The sequence below is a fragment of the Peromyscus leucopus genome, chromosome 11 (assembly GCF_004664715.2).
Source record: "Peromyscus leucopus breed LL Stock chromosome 11, UCI_PerLeu_2.1, whole genome shotgun sequence".
Classification (NCBI taxonomy): Eukaryota; Metazoa; Chordata; class Mammalia; order Rodentia; family Cricetidae; genus Peromyscus; species Peromyscus leucopus.
The window spans coordinates 66,137,910-66,160,414 of record NC_051072.1 but is presented as its reverse complement, the minus strand read 5'-3'; the positions used below and the strand labels follow the sequence as shown (position 1 = coordinate 66,160,414).

The window sequence follows — 22,505 nt, the reverse complement described above, 5'->3', positions numbered from 1 at the left end:
ACAAATACAGCTTCAAAAAGCATGGCGATAGGCTGAAGAAAGGTCTCAGTAGTTAAGAGCACTTGTTCACCCTGAGGATCCACATGTTGGCTCTCAACTATCTGTAACTCTGGTTTCAGGGGATCCAAGATGCTCTTCTGGCCTTGATGGGGATGGCATCAACATGGTGCACAGACACACATGCACAGCTGTACACATAAAATAAAATAAATAAAAAAGTCTTAGTGGTATACCTGGTAGTCTTCCGGACTAAATGCCGTCAAGGACACTGTTCTAAATTCCACAGACACCCTGCCAAGGAGTCCTTGTGCACGAACGATCAGCAAACGGATCTCTCCATCCTCCTCCTGCACCGTGAGGTGTGGTACATGACTGGCAGGCAGACTCATTGCATCTTCTGGCTGAGGAGGCTGCCCTGTGGAGAACTGCAGCAAGCCTAGGAGAGACCAAGTCAGAGGGCTCTTAGTCATCTGTGGAAGAATTTCGTGCTCAGCTGAAGCAACCTCGTATAATCATTTCTATCATCAGGATAAAATCCTGAGGAGCTTCACATAAAACATGTTTTTAGAGTTAACTAACACACTTTTGATGACAAATATTTTTCTTATAACTTTTAAAAATTATTTCTTTTATTTTTTGAGATTATAGTATAATTACATCACTTTCCCCTTCTCCTTCCTCCATCCAAAGCCACCCATATATCCAGTCTTGCTGTTTTTCAAACTCATGGCCTCTTTTTTCATTAAATGTTATGTACATACGTGTGTATATAGGAATACATGTTCTTAAATTCATAAATACAACCCGTCAGTCTGTATAATGTTAATTGTATGTGTATAAGTTTTCAGAGCTGACTATTTGGTATTCATTAACCAATTCAATGACCACTTGGTGTGCTCTTTCTGGGGAAGACTGTTTCGCCCACTCTCGGCATTCCTTGGTTGCCAGCAGTTCTTTGTGCAGGGCTGAGGCCTCCTGAGATTTTTCATGTCTATTAGGATGTCTCCTGGTGCCATCCTTGATCAGCTCATGTTTAGGCAGTCAGGTTGGTGAGTAAACTGTGTGACTGTGTCATCTAGAAATGTCAGAAGCTGCACCCGTAATTGTTTTAAGCCTCTACAATGTTGAATATTAGTGTGCAAGGGAAGCAACCAATAGTACTGCCCAGATCGGACTTCTGTGAACATCAGTGACCACTGTGGCACAGTAATCCTGCGTTCAGTCAGTAGTGACATACAGACCCTGGCAGTAACCGACAGCTCTGGATTGGACTTAAGACCCCCTCAGCAAGAAGGAAATCATGCCTGGTACTGTGAACACAGTCAATACCCAGGGCTAGTGAAGTCATGGATCTTGGAGGTGAACCTGCTACCACCACTTTACTAAACCAGCAAAATCCTAACTATATTCTAAATATTTGTCCATATACACAGGTGGTAAATAAAATCTTCAATGTTCAGCAACGAAACTTCTCTATGCAACAGATGGAGACCTTTACAGAAACTACAGCCAATCAGCAATGCAGAATTGTCCCAACTACTACATCCATAACACAAATCCTGCACCAAAGACTTGGAATCATTGTAGAAGATGGGGCAAAAACATTGTAAGAGTCAGAGGAACAGGGAGGTTCCTGTGAGACTGTGTCATCTAGGAATGTCAGAAGCCACACCAGAATGTTTTTAAGCCTTCGTAATGTCAAACATTGAAGTGTTAATTTTCCTTGTCTTTAGTCAAAGAAATCTGTTTAATCCTATGGAACAATCAATACAAGAAATACTAAAGGAATTTTAAAAATATGTATTTCCAGACATTTACTCATATTTGACAAATTTCTGAAATCTGGAATTGATATACAGCCACTGATGATACTCTAAAGAATCTGCAATACTTTCTTTCAAATTTAACTCTAAAACCAGAATAAGAGATTCTCTATTTCTCTATCCAGACACTTAAAGATGTCCTTTCTTCATCTGCACACAAATTATCATTTTAATAAAAAAATTTTCAACATCCATGGTAGTTCCCAATTAAAACTATCACTTGTTAGTATAATAGTCAAACTCCTCTAGGGAAAACTCCATGTTTTGAAACCTAATAAGACATATATTACAAAGTTTTTAATTACTTCAATATTAACACATGACCATAAATATTTTAATTACAGGAATGTTGATAACCATATAAAAGTACTTTTAAACTTTAAATATATTACTTAAGCTCAGAAGTTGATCTTTACATTTTCTTTCATAAACAATGTCCTACAAAACAGCAACAGAGATGTTAGCACTGAGAGGTCTTTAAGGAGTTCTGCTTCATACTCCCTTGTAAGAAGTTCTTAATAAAACCAAGTACAGCAAGAGAAGAGAAAAATAATTGCAACAGAGAGTGCTTTACCATAAGGGTGATCACTAGCTTTGATGGTGATGTCTGTGGTCTCCTTTTCGGGGTCTATGCTGGCACCACTGCTGGGAGTTGAACCAAGTTTTCCATCTCCTGGGACTGCAGAAACCAATGTCACCCGAAAATACTCATTAAGCTCAGGAATGTCATCATCAAGAACGTGCAGATTCAGGACCTGTTCAGCGCAAGAGCACAGCAGTAGTTACTACTTGGGGGAAATAGCCAACTAAATCATGTATGATTGAAATTGTCAGTAAACATCACTTATTTCTACACAAACTTGCACACTGAAATATATGTGTACCTGTGTAGGCACATATACAAATAAGAAGAGAGCTGAGGATATGAATTCTTTAATAGTGTTTACTTGAATAAACTGAATGTGTTACCTCAACATTTGCATATTAGTATCTTGTTCCCAGAGTGGTGGTGTTAGAGGAGTGGAGACTTTAGAAGAAAACTAGATATTAGAGACTTAATGAACATGACCAGGATCAGTGTCCTTATGAAAGAGGTCATGGGGGGCTCATTTACTCCTTCTACCACATGACACAATGAATCGGTACCACAGATGAAAAACAGAAAAGGAGCCTCCCCAGCCCCTGCATCTGCAGGCACCCGGCCCTTAAGCATCCCATGATTTCACACTGTGCTGCTGTCTCTAAACTCCCCAGTGTAAAGTATCGTGTGATAGCAATCTAAACATGTAGGAATGGTAACACACATCTGTCATATCAGTACTCAGGAGGCTGAGGCAGGAGGATGACAAGTCCAAGGCCCACCTTGGCCACATGTTTCTAAATGGATAAGTTAGTAAAATATATAAAAATACAAATCTAGAAAGATATATCCTCAAGCTATATTAATTTTATTGTACTGGCATTAAAGAATTTATAAAACTAACATTGAAAATTTTTTATTTTTCTCTCACAGAAAAGCTAGACTATTTTTGTTTTAAAGAATAATAGATACACCTAATTTCCCACATAGTTTAAAATGCTTAGATACCAAGGGATTGCTAACCAATGAATAAATAAAGAGATGATGAAACACTTTCCCAGAAGCATCCAAAGAAACCCAGGCGGTAGAGTTTACCTCAGATCTCTGCCAAGGCAGGAAGGTAATGGTACCACTGGCATTAGCAAAATCATCAACGAGGTAATTGATGCCTTCCGATTCGATCTGTGAGATGGTGTAGAAAACATGAACATAATCCAAAGCTCCTCTTGTTCGCTCTACCACACAGGAAACGGTGGACCCCTCCTCTGTAATCTGTAATTGAGCATAAATAATTTTTAAATGCATGGTCAGTGAAGAAATTAGTGCTTTCCTGAGTCCTGCTTTTTATAGCTTAGTTCCATGACTTTCCACGTGTCTAAATAGGCTTGGAGACCTCTACATTTACACAGTGTATTTGAGAGCATTGTTTCTTCCCCTGCTTATTAGGTACAAAGCAAAAGCAACTGTAATCGCTTTACTGTGTAAGTAGTTCATTCACTGATAGCTCCTGCCTGCTAGACACAATGTCAGGTGTGATGGTTACAAAAGATCTTTTTTTCCAAAACAATGCACAACCCTTGCTGAATAAAGGACAATCAAAGAAGGCCACAGTCTTACAATGTAACTAAAGATGAAGTGTAGACCAACAAAATCCAGGCAGAGTCAATGGCAGAAGGCTGAACATCAAGAACATTCTAGGAATGGCTACAAAAGCTTCAGTATTGGTGGAATCATTCCGGAGTGATACAAAGCACAAAAGTATTTTAGAACTGTCCAGCCAGATGTGGTGACTCTTCATATAAGCACTTGAGAAATGGAGACAGAAGATTATGATTTCTGTGAGTTCCAGGTCAACCTGGGCTACACAGTAAGGTCCAGATTCGATAGATAGATCGATAGATCGATCAATAGATAGATAGATAGATAGATAGATAGATAGATAGATAGATAGATAGATAGATAGACAGACAGACAGACAGGCAGTCAGACAAGAGATAAATGCCTCAGATGGAGGAAACAGAAAAGGGCATTTTGTATTATGCTTGGTATCTTTTTAATTCCTTTTTTACACATATGTAAAAAGCATAAACCTATCTGTGTACATTTTTTCAAAAGATAATATTTGATTCAAACAACTTAAAATAATGGTTTAAAACTATGTGGAGCTAGAAGTCTGGTGTTTTTGAAATAGATCTGCATCCTCTTCATAGGGTCTCGGTTTGACTCTGTTTTTACATTTGGAAACATACTTCATGGGAAATAACTGCAAATGAACGGAGATAAATATCTCCCAAGGCTAAGGTTAGGTGCTGACAGCAGGGCTGGAGAAGACGGACTTGGAACTTGTCTACTGACAGGTAATAATGGAAAGCTTTCTCAATGCACATGGACTATCCAGGCCTTTCTCTGGCAAATCCTGAATTTCAAGGAGCAGCAGGAACCCACTGACTCTGAAGTAAACAGGAGGGAGCACACAGGGACCAACACGGTCACTTCTCTGTCTGCTGGCCATGTGGTACAGGATGAAGCAACCAGATAAGAGTTCACTGGAGTCATGGGTATATCTTCTGGCAGTCAAATGATCCCCAGAAACCCAGTCAAAGTAGAACATCTACTACCGCAGTGTGTAAAGGATGGAGGTTGGAAACAGATTTAGGCAATGGATCAGAAAGACGTGTGGAGCTAGGCTCAGTCTCACTTCTGCTTCTAACTTCTTGAGCTCGGTTATAAAGTACTCAGAAGCTGATACCAGCACTGAATGTGCATAGGACATTCTGGGGAGACCATTACAGCTCTACAAGAGACGGTCCCTAGGCCCGCAACTTGCCTGAGTCTTTCACTAGCCATTCAAGTGCATTCACTTCGATGACTGTGTGCCCATTGTCAGACCTTCACATGGTATGTGGCCACAAGATACATGGTACCACGGGCCATATACAACGAGCATATACACATAAAATTTGATAAGTGACATATAAAGAAGGGCTAGAACAGTGTAAGTGGTAGTTCAGCATTTGTGTTGGGATCCACACTTTATTTCTAGTGTTACAGTTTTTCTTCTGATTTTCAATAACTAACCCTGTATCACTCGCAGGTATCAATTAATCTGCAACCTTCTGAGGACCATGCTTACAAGTAAACAAGTTCCTTCTCAAGGCAATAGGCTACAGCACACTTGTTGTAGGGTGCCTTAAGTGTTTACTGTGTGCACTGTTTTGTTAGTCCCCGTCTTTCCTCTTAAGCACCAGTGGTATTGTTTTTTGAGCTATTATCTCCTGCTCCTGTCTCTCTAAGGGCTTAATGTTCTCACTACTGGTGGCTTCTGGAAAGCCACTCAGCGTGCTGTGACAGGCGTGACTTCCTGAGGTAAGGCCTCCATCCATACAGGCTGAGGAGAAGAACACAACAAAGCAGCAAAAAGACCCAAGAGCACAGCATGACTTCCCACGTGATTTCCTCTGCGGGCTCTGCTTGACATCTGCACATTGGCAGGATATACCTGAGCAAATGGGAGATGGGAAGAGGAAGGTCGAGGGTCAGAGTTCTGAGCCCCTTTGTGTGCTCATCAACTTTCCCGGACTCTTCTCAAACAGAGGATCATAATGGTTACAGGACTTGGATGGACATTAAACACGCACTATACATAGATTCTAGTAATACATTACCATATACAAGTACTTCCTCCCTTAACAATAGACCACCATGTATTATAAGAGAAATGCTATGTAAAAATGCCTCACTTTATAAAGATAAATATGTACATGCTGAAAAGTAGGATTCCTCTGTATTTCAACTTCCAACACAATGACAATTGATTTGCTCCAATTTGTCCTCTAAACTTATGTTTTTATTATTTGAGAAATAAATATATTTTTATCATATTCTTTGTGCTCCCCATCTTTTCCCACATTCTACCCTCCACTCATCCAATTTCATGTTCTCACTCTCTCTGATTAAAAAAAAAAATACTAGGGCTGGAGAGATGGCTCAGTGGTTAAGAGCACTGGCTGTTCTTCCAAAGGTCCTGAGTTCAATTCCCAGCAACCACATGGTGGCTCACAACCATCTGTAATGAGATTTGGTGCCCTCTTCTGGCCTACAGGCAAAACATGCAGACAGAACATTATATACATAATAAATAAATAAATCTTAAAAAAACAAAAAAAACAAAAAACTAAACTTAAACAACACAAGCAAATAAAATACACACACACACACACACACACACACACATACACAGAGCCCTATTGTGTTGGCCAGTTCCTCCTAAGCATGGGGTCTATCTTGGTATCACTCCAAATTTTTTTTTTGTTTGTTTTGTTTTGTTTTGTTTTTCGAGACAGGGTTTCTCTGTGTAGCTTTGCGCCTTTCCTGGAACTCACTTGGTAGTCCAGGCTGGCCTCGAACTCACAGAGATCCGCCTGCCTCTGCCTCCCGAGTGCTGGGATTAAAGGCGTGTGCCAACACCGCCCGGCCTCACTCCAAATTTTACCGAGAATGATTTTTTGTACAATCTAAGCTAATAAACCATTCATTTGAACATGCAAATATTCAGCCCCTCCTTTCAGCAAAAGGCAGGGAGCAAATATATCCAAAGACTTACTCAGGAATGTGTGGAGGGCCCTTTTAGACCTAAAAAGCATGAGCAGGAGGGATTAGACGAGGAGAGCGCTTTGCTGTACCTTCCATCAACAAATCCTCCTGACGTGCTGTACAAGTATATTCAAATGCATGCTGTATGTGGAGTTTATATGGAAACATGTACAGTTTTGTGCTACATTCAGCAAAGCATATCTTATAAAATTTCAGCTAAAGACTCCTTTAGGTGTCAAGAGTCCATAAGAACAAATCATTTAGGATGATTGGCTAAAACAATACACCATTAATGTTCACAAATATTATAAAACAAATGGCATCCCCTGAAGTTTTGTTGTTTTAAATACTTAGGTCAAAAAGATTAAGCAATACTGAGAAAAAGGTTAACTACTGAAGCCTGGCAATGAGCACACTGCATCCACTATTCCAGCTGCTCTGTTTGGGTGTACATCATCTACAGAGACTTTAAATTCAGGTTTATTCATGTTCCCTCCCACAACCAGACAGCTGATCCAAGAATGGTATCTTCATCACATTCTTTCCCTCCCCCATCTTTTCCCACATTCTACCCTCCACCCATCCAATTTCGTGTTCTCACTCTTTGTGAGAAAAAAAAAAATGGGGAGAAAGAATATGGTTACTAGACATCAGGATGCCTAGTAACACAAATTTGACATTTCTGACACATTTGGAAAAGCCTGAACTACAAAGTATAATTACTGACACAGGAATCCATCAAGAGATAGAAAATATATATGTAATGTTTTTCCTAATATTATCATAGCTACCTGAACTGACTTTAGAATATTGACACAAGCGTTTAGGCCAGTGAACGGATCCCCTGCAGCCCTCAAAGCCACCTTTATCCAGTTCAAACTAGAAACAGCCAGTAGTCTTCAACACTGCACCCTCTTTTGTCTCTAAGTTTAATTCATTTTAATTACATGTGTGTGAAGTGTGTAGGTACGTGCACACAAGTGCAGGTACCTTGAAGGCCAGAAAGGGTGCTGGAGCAGTACATACTCTCAATCACCGAGCCATCTCTTCAGCACCCTGTGCTCAGCCAGCATTTTGCAAATGTTCATATCAATGGGGGATCAGAAGTAAGGGTGATCAATTAGGAGAGTTGTCAAGTCCATTTGCTCAGAAACAGGGCAGTTCTGTGAAATGTGAAGTGGGCTTCTTTTATGAAATAGAAATTTAAAACTAAGGAATTACAAATCCAGTTTGAATTTTTATTCTGTTTCATATTTGGGCAATGCTTTGTGAGGAGTTGTACTGTATTGGTACAGCCCTAAAGGAATTTATTCATATAATATAGTAGGTACTTAAAACACAGTTAAGTGGAAACAGTATCTTATTTCCACAATGGTCTTCCTAAACCATTTCTAAATTGATTCTTAAGCCATGTATATAAAAATATAAAACAAAAGATTAGTTATATAAAATGTGAGTCTCACAAGTTCTATGAATTATTGTAAAAAAGTAATTTCATCAATTAATTATATGGAGTACACAATTTTATAAAGTATGTTGAAGAAATAACATAGAAATTAAACAGAAGAACAAAGCATGGTGACATGGATACTATGTTGGGTTTAACAAGATCAGCGGTCTACTCAACACGTATCCCAAACAATCATTTGATATGCCTTATCAGAGCTCCAATCTACCCATAAGTTTATTAATTCTTCCTATTATAGTCTATTAAGCCCCTGCTCTTTCATGGGACACAGTGCACCTGGGCAAAGAAGAAACATCAAAATAATTATGACCACTTTCAATATTTCTGAAAATGAACCAAGCTACTAAATTCAGTCTTACGAGGCACAAAGTAAACAAAGACTTCTCAAATCTTTTTCTTTGTAGACCTGCACACTCATAAAATCACTTAGAAGTCCAAACAGTTTCTGTCTATGTTAGTGAAGTCCATTGTTATCCACTGTACTAAAAAAATGTAAAAATGAAATGAGTAATGACTATTAACTAATTGCAATACAACAATAAGCCTGTCAACACAAACAACATGTATTCTGAGTAATAACTATTTATTCTAAAACAAAGAGAAGCAGTAACAAGAAGCAGCATTTTCTATTTTTATGTCTTTTCCAAGTAGCTGATTCTCAATCTGTGGGTCATGACCCCTTTGGAGGTCAAACAATCATTTTTTTCTATTAAAGTTTCTCACTTATTTTACATACCAACCACAGTTTCCCCCTCCCTCCTCCCTTCCCGTAGCCTCTCCCCTCCTCCTGTCTATCCCCCCACCATCCACTCCTCCTCTGTCAAACAATCATTCCACAGGGGTCATTTAAGGCCATTGGAAAACAGAGATATTTATATTATGATTCATAACAGTAGAAAGAATATAGTAATGAAGTAACAACAAAAATAATGTTATGGTTGGGGGTCAGCACAACACGAGGAGCCGTATTAAAGGTCCCAGCATAGGAAGGTTGAGGACCACTGCTCTCAAGTCTGGTTTAGTGGAAAGCAGCTGGACTTCATAGCTCCTTCTACAACCAGTATGTTCTTCCTCCCCGAGTTCTAGCTGAAGTATAAATAGAAAATCTGGCCTCACATGTGTAACTGGAAAGCAGTGGAGTTTTCAGAGACTTTGAGGATAACTATGGGTACTGCAGTACCACACCAAAATTTGAAAAGCGGCAGCTTCTTGGAGTTTAGTGCAACCTGCAAACATATTTTGCTGCCTGTAACCCACTGCCCATCTTACACTGGGAATCAATCTGTGATCCATGCAATGATTATTTAGAACATACTGGCTTACTGAGCTCTTTATATCTTCCACGTGCTAACATATTTAATAACACAAAACAAGTACACTGATATAGATCACTGGCAATATTATCTCAAACATCTGAAGGGCTCAAAACTATCGAACTCACTTTGGCTGATTAAAAATTTCCAAAACTCAAATTCTCATGTGAAAGACTATTTTTAATCACCAACCAGAACTATTATATGTTTTCTCATAATAGGTAGCTCACTTTTCTGAAAATATGTGCCAAATACCAAAGTCTACATAAATAAAACTTGTCAATCATTTTTTTTTTTTCAAAATGTAGTTTTCCATGAGATCAGCAACTAATTATGCTCCTGATTCAAAACTGTTTCTGTACCTTTCTTCACTCATCCATCATGGCTTTCGGGCTTGTCTGTGCATGTGTATGTGGCGAGTGTACCTATGGGAATCCATGTTTGCACAAGGGTGGGCACACCACTATGCATGTGCATGGGAAGGCCTAAAGGTAACGTTGGGTATCTACTTCAACAGTGCTCCACTTTATTTATTCACACAGGGTGGCTGCAGAAGGCAGGGCTCACAGATTTCAGTTGGTCTACTCGCCATGACTACTTAGATTTACATGGGTTTTGAGTTCTTACATTGACAAGGGCAAGCCCTCTAACCACTGAAAAATTCTTCTAGCCCCACAACCGCGCACGTGCGTGTGCGTGTGTGTGCATGTGTTTGTGTTGTGCGTGCGTGCGTGCGTGTGTGTGCGCGTGACACATGCTCGCTCACAGGTGGCAACAGCGACCAGAAGAGCAGCGCAGTGGAGCCGGAGTTACAAGAGGTTGTGAGCAGCCATGGGGCCTGGCCAAGAGCAGTGCCCGCTCCTGACTGCTGCTCTCTCTCCAGCCCCCCAGCCATCCTGCTTTGGTAAGGCAACAGAAAATGTCTTTTTGCACTTCTCATTTGGGCATGGAATATTAGAAAACTACAGGTATTTGTAGTTTGAGACTTCCAAAACTTAATCTTGCACTGATTCAATAAAATATCTTTAAATAAAGTTAACACTGTTCATGTGGTGGTGAGTAAGCGGCAGAGTGGGTAACACCGCCATAATTTGTACCCAGGAGCCAGAAGCTTCAAGTCCAGGTCATCTTTGCTTTTGTAGCACAAAATGTCAATAAAATGAAAAGCTAAAATATCTTACTATTGCTTATAAAATTAAGTTTGACCTTGTTGAGGCCCTGAAGGGATCTCAAGAAAACCCTGGGACCCTAGAGCCACATTTTGAGAAAGGTTTCTGTAAGACTGAATAAATATTCCTGGTTTTGATACTCATAATGATGATAAAAAGATAGGAGTTTTAGGTTTCTCCTATCATTTAAAAATATAAGAATTATGTAATGTTTCTAAAAATTAATTGTCAATCTTTAATCTTTCAGACTCAACAATGTTCCTCTCTTAATCCCCAAACATTGCTCTTTCAAACATGGATCCATTCATTTCATCTCACATAGACTTGGGAAATTCCAGCTGTAACTTCATTGCAGTGTACGTCGTGTGACCAAGGCGTACACATTCTCTCACCCACAGTGAAGGGCAGGGTGGGATCTGTTGAGGCGAAGTTGCATAACTACAGAGTAAACTATCACCAAGTAAGATCATCAGTGGGAGCTGTGAAACAAGCCGGTGTGGAAAGCTTGACTACAACGGTTCAGACTAGGGAACACTGAGAGACCACTCTTTGTTTTAAGTATTTTTGAAGTGTTGGTTTTTGCTTTTCCAGTTTGGTTGCTCATGTACTTAACTGAAACTAAACACTATCTGAACTGCTGTGTGCTTTTTCACATTTTGATATCAAATGTATTCAAAAGGTCCCACAGGTTTTCTGAACACCTCCATTCTTGGTGCTACTGATACAATAATGAATCACAAGACCTTCCTGTGGCTCAGGGCTGTTTCTCTGTGTGATAGATATAGATGTAACCAATACTTAAGCAGACTTACGAAGGCCAGAAGGCAATGGATAGTGTGATCAGTGCTCCAAAATAATGAGGGGATGAAGAGCCATGGGTTTGAGAAGGTTAAAAGCATTACACAATGGGTGGATGAAGAGCCATGGGTTTGAGAAGGTTAAAAGCATTAAACAACGGGTGGATGAAGAGCCATAGGTTTGAGGTGGTTATCTGTGACTTTAAACAGGAGACAGTGTCTGAGTTACTGCGACTCATGACCTGAAGAAAACGATGGCAAAGACGGAGACTGGTGAGTGCCGTATCCTGACACTGGGATCGTACCGAAGCAAGTCCATCTGAGCCACACTGATGAAAGGTGGGATTTACACAGATGAGACCAGCGTCATAAGCAGAGGCCAGATCTTGAAGGTAACTTAAGGAATATAACATTTCATGGTATGTCTATGGTTCTCACAACCCAGCAAAAACTACCTGACTTTTCAAAATTGGGCATAATGACATTTAGAGATACATGGAGAACGATAATGGATTAAGAACCTCAAGAGATGGGCTCAGATTCTAGTTCTTTTATAATAGAGGCAAAGAACAAAATTGATATTCATTAAGATGTAATAAACACAAAGCTGTAAACAGGCATTTGACTTGGTCCTGCCTGATTTAATTCAACTTAGGATAGTTATTTCTCAGACCTGTAACACTGTCTCTGATTCTACAATGAGAAGTATCTGTCTTACAGATTATCAGAAAAGTGCATACATCTGAATATGTAAAAGCTGATGTCTGGGTACCCCCTTTAAAGGCACAGATGAGATGACTCAGGGGCAAAGACATTTGCTATCAAGTTTGATGTCCTGAGTTTGATTCCCTAAAGATCTCACACAAGTTATCCTCTGACCTTCAGAGGCACAGCAGGCACACACACACACACACACACACACACACACATACACACACACACATACACACACACACACACACACACACACAAAGTTAACAAATAATAAATAAATAAGTAGATGAATGTAAAAGAGCAATATAAAGTCATTATTAGCATATGTGATATTTCTGAAGTTTAACAAAAACAACTTAAGAGCTCTTGTCTTGTGGTTGCCATGGAAACTAAGGGATTACATGAAATTCCAGAGATCTGGGCATTCCAGTTTAAGCTGCAATGAGTCCTGTGACACATAACTTTTCCAAGTTCAACTTATGCTATTTTTCTTAACCATTCAGTTAACATACACCATCTAATCTACCGGTGTCAAGCTGCAGGGCAACAGCGCTCTTGTTTCTTGGCAGCGTTCATGAACACGGAGCATTCGCTGTCACACACAACACCTGTGAGGCAGTTTCGTGAGCGCTCACATTACTAATCAGGAAACTGAGATGATCGGGTATCTCTGAAAACTTAGGAAGAACTGATAAGAACAGTAAAGCGGTCTAATGAATTAAGCCAGCCAAGACAGTTGGTGAGAAACAATTATAAGCAAGTTGGAAGAATCCCACAACTACTTTAAAATGTCCCCTGTAAGAAAAAAAAGCAAATTGAAATAAAGTTTCATTTTTAATTATTCACACAGGCTTTCAGTATGAACTATTTTATTTACATATATGGTATCAAAAATATTAGCAATATTATATATGGTACATAATTATTCATTCTTTAAAGTGACCAACTTTTAAGCTAATTGCTGAGAGTTATTGGCTCTTTTGCTCTTTTTCCTTCACCTCAGTAAGGTGACTTAAACTGAAACCTGCTAGGAACAGGGACTGAGATTTGCATGTGCAAACACAGCTACCACACACTTCTGGACAGCTAGATCAACCCCAAACAAATGCACCTACACCTAGTGTTTTACTGCGGAATTCTCCAAGCTCCCTACTCACCTCTGGTATGCAAGCTCCCGTGAAACCAAACAGGCCATTGGAATTGTCACTCTTCTGGACTCTCAGTCTAGCTGTAGTGTTTGCCTCTGAAACCTGAGCCCCTCCATAGACAGAGACCAGTTTAAGAAGAAACAGCTCCTCTCCTTCCTCTCCTTGTCATCTCTTGCAGAAACGATGAATGACTTGTTATTTTCTCCTTGTCTGAACTCCAGATACCCAGATATGGGGTGTAGATCATTCCTTGCAGGCATAGCGTGGAGTTCATAAATCTCTTCGGCAGTCAGTTTCCGCTCATAGACCCTCACATCCTGCATCCAGCCTGTGAATCGATCACTGCCGTTCATCCCCGCCCCAATTCTCAGTATTCCAGGACCTGAAATTAGACATGCGTTTAGATGCTACAACAGCCACTGACTCCTACCACAAGCTCTAAGTGTGATTCAGAAAGCAAGACAATTCTACAGAAATATATCTTTGATAAGCAAAACTTTTTGCCATAACTAAAATGAGACCAAATAAACATCATCTTTCATTATGACAAAAAGGAACCTGCACAATAATTTCTGGGATTTGTGATCTTACACTGCAGTATCTACCTTCAAAATTAAATGATGCTCTTCAAAGTAATTTATATCGGTCTGTCAAAATCATTTATGCACAGAAAAATAAATGTATACATCACATATATATCCATATATATTCATATATATGTCCATATATATATACATATATATCCATGTATGCTTGTGTGTTGTATATTCATTTGAGTAGAAATGTGTCCTATGACACTTTAAAACTATTTACTGATTTTAAAATGTAATAGGTTAGTTCAGTTCCAATTTTAAAACTATAGATTATACACATAGAGAGCCTGAAAGTTCTATGGACTAAAAATTCTTCTCCAGTTAAATAAACTGGGGAGTGGTGTTTTCTATGGGCCGACTGTATCATTTTGTCTAAAACTTAACTGAATGTAGAAACAGAAGCAGTTCTTAGAAGAGCTTTTAAAAATAGTGAGAGCATACAGGCCAGCTATATCTCACCTTCACAGGCCTTTTAAGGATTTCATCAATTTATCATTTAGTTGGTTTGTTTTTTATTTTGGTTTTTGATGTTTTGTGACAAGATCTCATTATTGCTTCTGGCCAGCAACTTGGTATGTAGCCCAGGGTAGTTTGTCCTTCATGATTGTCCTGCCTCAGCCTCCCAAGTACAATCTACAGTGAGTTACTCAAAGAGAGAGCATATGATTTGGCTAAAAGCCAACAAAGATTATCTCTTCAAAGCAAGCCACAGGATTCATCCATTCACCTACTAATAAATATAGAGCCTGTAATCATTTTGGTGAATATTTTCTACTGACTCCTCTTCTTCCTAATGCCCATTACCCTCACTTCTGATCTTACTGAAGGAGAAACTGCTGTGGATATCGCTCTATATAAATAAAACACTGATGGCCAGTAACCAGGCAGGAAGTATAGGCAGGACAAGGAGAGAGGAGAATTGGAAAAGCAGGAAGAAGGAGGGGGAGACACTGGCAGCCACCACCAGGACAAGCAGCATGTGAAGATGCCGGTAAGCCACCAGCCACGTGGCAAGGTATAGATTTATAGAAATGGGTTAATTTAAAATATAAGAACAGTTAGCAAGAAGCCTGCCATGGCCATACAGTTTATAAGTAATATAAGTGTCTGAGTGATTATTTTATTCGTGGATTGTGGGACTGCAGGGCTTGGTGGAACCTGGAAAGAAGCCCTCCAACAACAAGAAACAGTTCTCCAGACACAACGGGCTGCTTCAGAATTCCAGACACTTGCTCATTCCTAAGATGAAATGGTCCTCATCCTGGCCACTAACTTGAGGGACAAGAGATGCTCCTAATTTTTCCTTTCTTCCTACTAAGTTTTATAGCACATCTCTAGCCTGGAGCCTGTTTCTGATTCCACCAGGCTAAAGACTTTGCACCCTTCATTTATGAAATATTCAATGTAACCTGATCTTGGTCTTAGTAGGCACATAGCTTTGTAAGAGAAAAACAAAGTCAAGTTTCAAAACTTGCTAGCTCTTTTGTAAAAATCAAATTTTAATTGAAGACTTGAGAACTTTCAAATTCAATGTTCTAGTTATGAAGCTGGCACTCACCATCAGTGATGGCTTCTCCTTTGAGACTCTTGATTCCCCTGGGTATTGCACTTCCATCCAGATAGAATTCAATTATGCCATCATCTAGGATAATTAAAACATGAAGCCAAACACCTTCTTCTAAATATTTCATGACTGTGGTCTTGGCAATATATGTAACATTTGATCCAAAAGTCTTATAGTGAAGGGAAAGGGTCACATGGGATTCATTAGTTTGAATTTTTACCCCATAATAGATACTTCCATTGCCGTCATCCTTTGCTATGAGAAATCCATTTGTATTGGCATTAGGCATTACCCAGGCTGAAAATGTAAAGTTGGCAATTGTGTTATTCCTGGAAGGGTGGTACTTGGGGTCGACAGTCCCAAATGCACCTTCTAGTCCACTGAAGTACAAGACATCTGTTCCGCTCTGGTGACGTCGCATATGTGGCTGCAAATGCACAGTAGCAGGGAAAATTCCTACCAGCAGAAAATCGATCATTGGTGGCAAACCAGCAGTAAATTCTCTGGACAGTATCTCCCAGCCCACCCGCACATCGCCGAAGACACCCTGTCGTCTCAAAACGGTAAAGCTGGTAATATAAGACATATCATCTTCTGACAGGACATCTTCTGCCACTTCTCTGTCTAGACACTCTGGATCTAAGATGAAAATTCCAAATGGATCATCATTGAATGGAATCATGACTGTCACCTGAAGGTTGGTTTCTGCTAGCTGACCTCCAGAACCTGTAGTGAGAAAATTTAGAATAACTAAAAAACCAGAAGTTAAATAATTTTTAGTCAAAAAAAAAAAGCAGTATGTTTTACAGGAAAAATTCTAGTTAAATAATTTATTCATTATCAGTGAATAATGGAATCATCACATTGTTTTCACCATGTTTTGCAGGGTAATGTTATTAAATAACATCAATTAGCATATTCATATTGATAATCAGTCAAGACCCCCCCCAAATATTTTTATATTTAAAACCCAAAATGGTGAGATAGAGGAAGCCTCTTTTCATAAACTGAACCTCCATAAGACCTTAAAATAAACATACAAAATCAACAGTTTGAGGTTCAGGACATAATTTAATGGTAGAACACATGATTAGCACAGAGCCTCAGATTTTACGCCTAATACCAATGAATAAGTAAGAAAAACTAAGCCAGATACAGTGTCACATGCCTGTGACCCCAGAATTCTGGAAGTGTAGGCAGTAGGTTCCAGAGTTCGAAGCCAGCCTGTGCTGTATAGTGACATCTCATGTCAATAATATTGGCAACAAACCAGCAGTGAACTCTCTGGATAGTATTTCCCAGCCAACCTGTACATCACCAAAGACACCCTGTTGTCTCAAAATGGTAAACAAAGAAGAGCTAGGGTTGTAGCTCAATGGCAGAGCACTCCTAACACACACAGGCTTAGAGTTTGACTCCCAGCACTGCAAAAACAAAACAATTTCTACCGAGAAAGGTACTTTGACATTAAAATCAGACATTCATAACATACTTAACTTCACCATCAACCAGACTTTGTATGCAATTCTATTTAAGTATATATTATAAGATTTTGGTTGGTAATATAAGAGATAGAAAGAGCCCACACCTGAAATATTTACAAGCTTTAGAGTATAAAATTCATTGAATTCAGGAATTCCATCTGGGAAAGCATGGAGAATTACTGGTTTTGATCCTTCTCCGTCTATGAAGTTAACAGTCCCTGACGTTTCGTAGAACTCTTGTCCAGACTGCAGAGAAACATTCTGAAACAGCTTCCAAGCTACAGAGACATTACCAAAGTGTCCGCGGTGCCTCAAAACCCTAAGTGAAAATGGAACAATATTATGTTAAAGAAACGTGTATGCAGTGAATGTAACTACAGCAAAAGCATTCTCTCCTCTCTTGAAAGTATAGGTTTTCTATTTATCACCAAACTAGCCAGCAGGTCCCATTGAGCAACCAAGTAAAGTAAAGGAAGGAAATGGTAGCAAGAACTTAAACCTCTCAAAGAAATCCAAGAAAACAAAAACAAACAATGGGAGGAAATGAATAAATCCCTTTTAAAAAAAAAGCTGAGAAAAAACAAACAGGCAAAGGAAATGAATAAAATGGCTCAAAATCTAAAAGTGAAAATAGAAGCAATTAAAGAAAAGACAAACTGAGGGAATCTGGGACATGAAAAATGTAGATAAGCAAACAAGAACTAAAGATGCAAGCATCACAAACAGAATACAAGAGATGAAAGAGAGAATCTCAAGTGTTGAAGACATGATACAAGACATTGATACACCGAACCAAGAAAATGTTAAATCTAAAAAGTTTCTGATGCAAAATATCGAGCAAATCTGGGACATTATGGGAAAAAAAAAAAAACTTAAGAAGGAGAAGAATCCCAGATCAACAACCCAGAAATTATTTTTAACAAAATCATAAAAGAAAACTTTCCTAACCTGAAGAAGGACATGCTCATAAAGGTAGAAGAAGTTTATAACACCAAATAGATTGGCCCAGAAAAGAAAGTCCCCTCACCACATAATACTCAAAACACAAAACATACAGAACAAAGAAAGAACATTAAAAGCCATAAGGGGAAAAGGCTAAGAAACATATGAAGGCAGATCAATTAGAATTACGACTGACTTCTCAGTGGAGACTCTAAAATCAGAAGAGCCTGAACAGATTTCTTACAAACTCTTGTGGACCACAGATGCCAACCTAGACTACTATATCCAGCAAAACTTTCAACCAACATAGAGGGAGAAATATCTTGATATTTCATGACAAAGTCAAATTTAAACAATATCTACCCACAAATCCAGCCCTGTAGAAGATACTAGAAGGAAAATTCTAACCCAAGAAAGCTAACTAACTACAACCATGAAAACTCAGTAAATAAAAAAAATCTCACACCAGAAAAAAATAAAAGAAGGGAAACACACACAAACACTACCACAACCAACAACAACAAAATAACAGGAATTAAGAATTATTGTCATTGATATCTCTCAATATCAATGGACTCAATACCCCAATAAAAAGACATATGCCAACAGAATAGATGTGAAAACAAGATCCATCCTTCTTCTGCATCCAAGAAACACACCTCAACATCAAAGATAGACATTATCTCAGAGTAAATGGTAGGACAAAGATTTTTGAAGCAAGTGGACCCAAGAAGCAAGCTGGTGTAGCCATTTTAATATCTAACAAAATAGACTTCAAACCAAAATTAATCAAAAGAGAAGGGGAATGGACTCATCAAAGAAAAAAAATCCACCAAGATGACGTCTCAATGCTTGACATCTGTACCCCAAATGCAAGGGCACCCCCACATTTGAAAAAGAAACATTACTAAAACTTAAATCATACATTGACTCTCACACTTTAGTAGTGGGAGACTTCAATACCCAACTTTCACCAATGGAGAGATCATCCAGATAAAAAGAAACAAGAAATAATGGAGCTAACAGAGACTATGAACCAAATGGATCTCACAGATATCTACAGAACATTTCACCCAAACAGAAAAAAAATATAACTTCTTCTCAGCAGTTCACAAAACTGTATCCAAACTTGATGGCATACTCTGACACAAAGAAAGTCTCAATAGATACAAGAAAACTAAAATAACCCCCTGTATCCTATCAGACCACCATGGATTAAAGCAGGACTTCAACAACAACAGAAAGCCTATCAACTCGTGGAAAGTGAACAGTTCTCAACTGAACTGACACTGGATCAAGAAAAAAATGAAAAAATTAAGGATTCTTAGAATTTGTTGAAAATGAATGCACAACATACCCAAATTTATGGGACACAATGAAAGTGTTGCTAAGAGGAAAGTTCATAGCACTAAGTGTCTTCATAAGAGAAACTGGAGAGATCTCATACCAGCAACTTAACAGTACACCTGAAAGCTCTGGGACAAAAGGAAGCAAACACATCCAAGAGGAATATACATAAGGAAATAATCAAACTAAGGGCTGAAATCAATAAAATAGAAACAAAGAGAACAATATAAAATAATCAATGAAACAAAGAGTTGGTTCATTGAGAAAATCAACAAGATAGACAAACCCTTATTAAAAAAAAAAACTAACAAAAAGACAGAGAGAAAACATCCAAATTGATAAAATAAGAAACAAAAAGGGACACAACAACAGACACTGAGAAAATCCAAAGAATCATTAGGTCATACTTCAAAAATGAGTATTCCACAAAATTGGAAAATCTACAAGGAATGAACAAATTTCCTGACAGATATCACTTACCAAAGTTAAATCAAGATCAGATAAACAATTTAACAGACCTATAGCCCCTAAGGAAATAGAAGCAGTTATTAGAAGTCACCTAACCAAAAATCTCCAGGGCCAAATGGTTTTCTACTGAATTTTCTACAGAATTCTACCAGACTTTCAAAAAAGAGCTAATACCAACACTCTTCAAATTGCTCCAAAAATAGAAATAAAGAAACATTGCCAAATTCAATTTTATGAGGCCACAGTCACCTAGATACCCAAACCACACTAGATTCAACAAAGAATGAGAAATAAAAGAACAATTTCCCTCATGAACATTGATGTTAAAATACTTGCAAACTGAATCCAATAACACATCAAAAAGATCACCCACCATAACCAAATAGGTTCTATCCCAGAGATTCACGGATGATTCAAAATACAAAAATCTGTCAAGCTAATTCACCATATAAAAAAATTGAAAGAAAAAAAATCACATTAGATGCTAAAAATGCTTTTGATAAAAATCCAACTCCCCTTCATGATAAAAGTCAGGGATACAAGGGACATACCTAAACATAGTAAAGGCAACTTACACCAAGCCTATAGCCAATATCAAATTAAATGGAGAGAAATTCAAAGCAATTCCTCTAAAATCAGAAATAAGACTAGGCTGTCCACTCTCTCCATATTTATTCAATATAATACTTGAACTTCTAGCTAGAGCAATAAGACAACAAAAAAAGATCAAGGGTATATAAATTGGAAAGGAAGAAGTTAAAGTATCATTATTCACAGATGATATGATAGTATACAAAAGCAAACTGAAAAATTCTACCAGGGAACTCCTACAGCTGATAAACAAACACCTTTGGTGAAGTGGTTGGATACAAGATTAACTTAAAAAAAATCAGTAGAACTCCTATATACAAAGACAAACTGCCTGAGAAAGAAATCAGGGGAACAACACCCTTCACAATAGCCACAAATAATATAAAATATTTTGGGGTAACTCTAACCAAACAAGTGAAAGATCTGTATGACAAGAATTTCAAGTCTTTGAAGAATGAAACGGAAGAAGATACCAGAAGATAGAAAGATCTCCCATGCTCATGGATTGGTAGAATTAGCATAGCAAAAACAGCCAGCTTACCAAAAGCAATCTACAGACTCACTCAATGCATTCCCCACCAAAATTCTAACACAATTCTTTACAGACTGTAAAAGAACAATACTCAACTTCATATGGAAAAACAAAAAGCCCAGGATAGCTAACTCAGTCCTGTATAATAAAAGAACTTCCAAAGATATCACCATCCCTGATTTCAAGATATACTATAAAGCTATAGTAATAAAAAACCGTATGCTGTTGGCATAAAAAACAGATAGGTAGATCAAAGGAATAAAATCAAAGATCCAGACATAAATCCACACACCTATAAACCCCTATTTTTTTTTTTATAAAGAACCCAGAAATATACAATGGAAAAAAAGACAGCATCTTCAACAAATGGTGCTGACATAACTGGATGTTGGCATACTGAAGGTAAGTAGATTTATATCTATCACCCCACACAAAACTCAAGTCCAAGTGGGTCAAATACCTCAACATAAATCCAGATACAGTGAACAGAAGAGAAAGTGAGAAATAGCCTTGAACACATTGGCACAGGAGACAACTTCCTGCACAGAATATAAACAGAGCAGGTGCTAAGACTGACAATTAATAACTGGGACCTCACGAAACTGAAAAGCTTCTATAAGGCAAAGGACACCATCAGCAGGACTAAACAGCAGCCTACAGAATGGAAAGGATTTTTAGAAACTCTACATCTGACAGAGGGCTAATATCCAAAAATATATAAAGAACTCAAGAAACTAGGCATCAAAAAAATCAAATACTTCAATTTAAAAAAAAATGTATAGATCTAAACAGCGAATTCTCAACAGAGGACTCTCAAAGGGTCGAGATACACTTAAATAAATGTTTTGCATTCTTAGACATCAGGGAAATGCAAATCAAAATGACTCAGATTCCATCTTACACCTCTCAGAATTGCTAGGATCAAAAATACAAGGGACAGCTCATGCTTGCAAGGCTATAGAGCAAGGGGAACACTCCTCCATTGCCGGTGGGAGTGAAAACTAGTGTATTCACTTTGGAAATCAATATGATGGTTCCTCACAAAATTGGGAATCCATCTGCCTCAAGACCCAGCAATACCACTCTTGGGTATATACCCAAAGGATGCTCCATCTTACTACAAGGACACTTGCTCAGCTATGCTCATAGTGGCTTTGTTCATAATAGCCAGAAACTGGAAACAACCTAGATGGCCCTCAACCCCTTAACCAAAGAATGGACAAAGAAAATTGGTACATTTATACAATGGAGTATCACTCAGTGATTAAAAAAAAAAAAAGACATCATGAAATTTGCAGGTAAAATGGATGGAACAAAGAAAAAATCATCCTGAGTGAGGTAACCCAGACCCAGAAAGACATATACGGTTTGAACTCACT

General features: G+C 38.4%; 1 protein-coding gene across 1 annotated transcript in view; it reads right to left on the bottom strand.

Moving 5' to 3' along the window:
* Adgrv1 (adhesion G protein-coupled receptor V1) overlaps positions 1-22,505 on the bottom strand; it is a 508,750-nt gene that overhangs the window by 446,896 nt on the left and 39,349 nt on the right. Inside the window, 7 exon segments of the mRNA XM_037209551.1 lie at positions 234-436; positions 2,398-2,578; positions 3,499-3,675; positions 13,615-13,766; positions 13,769-13,987; positions 15,757-16,488; positions 17,351-17,565. Coding sequence (XP_037065446.1) covers positions 234-436; positions 2,398-2,578; positions 3,499-3,675; positions 13,615-13,766; positions 13,769-13,987; positions 15,757-16,488; positions 17,351-17,565 — 1,879 coding nt within the window.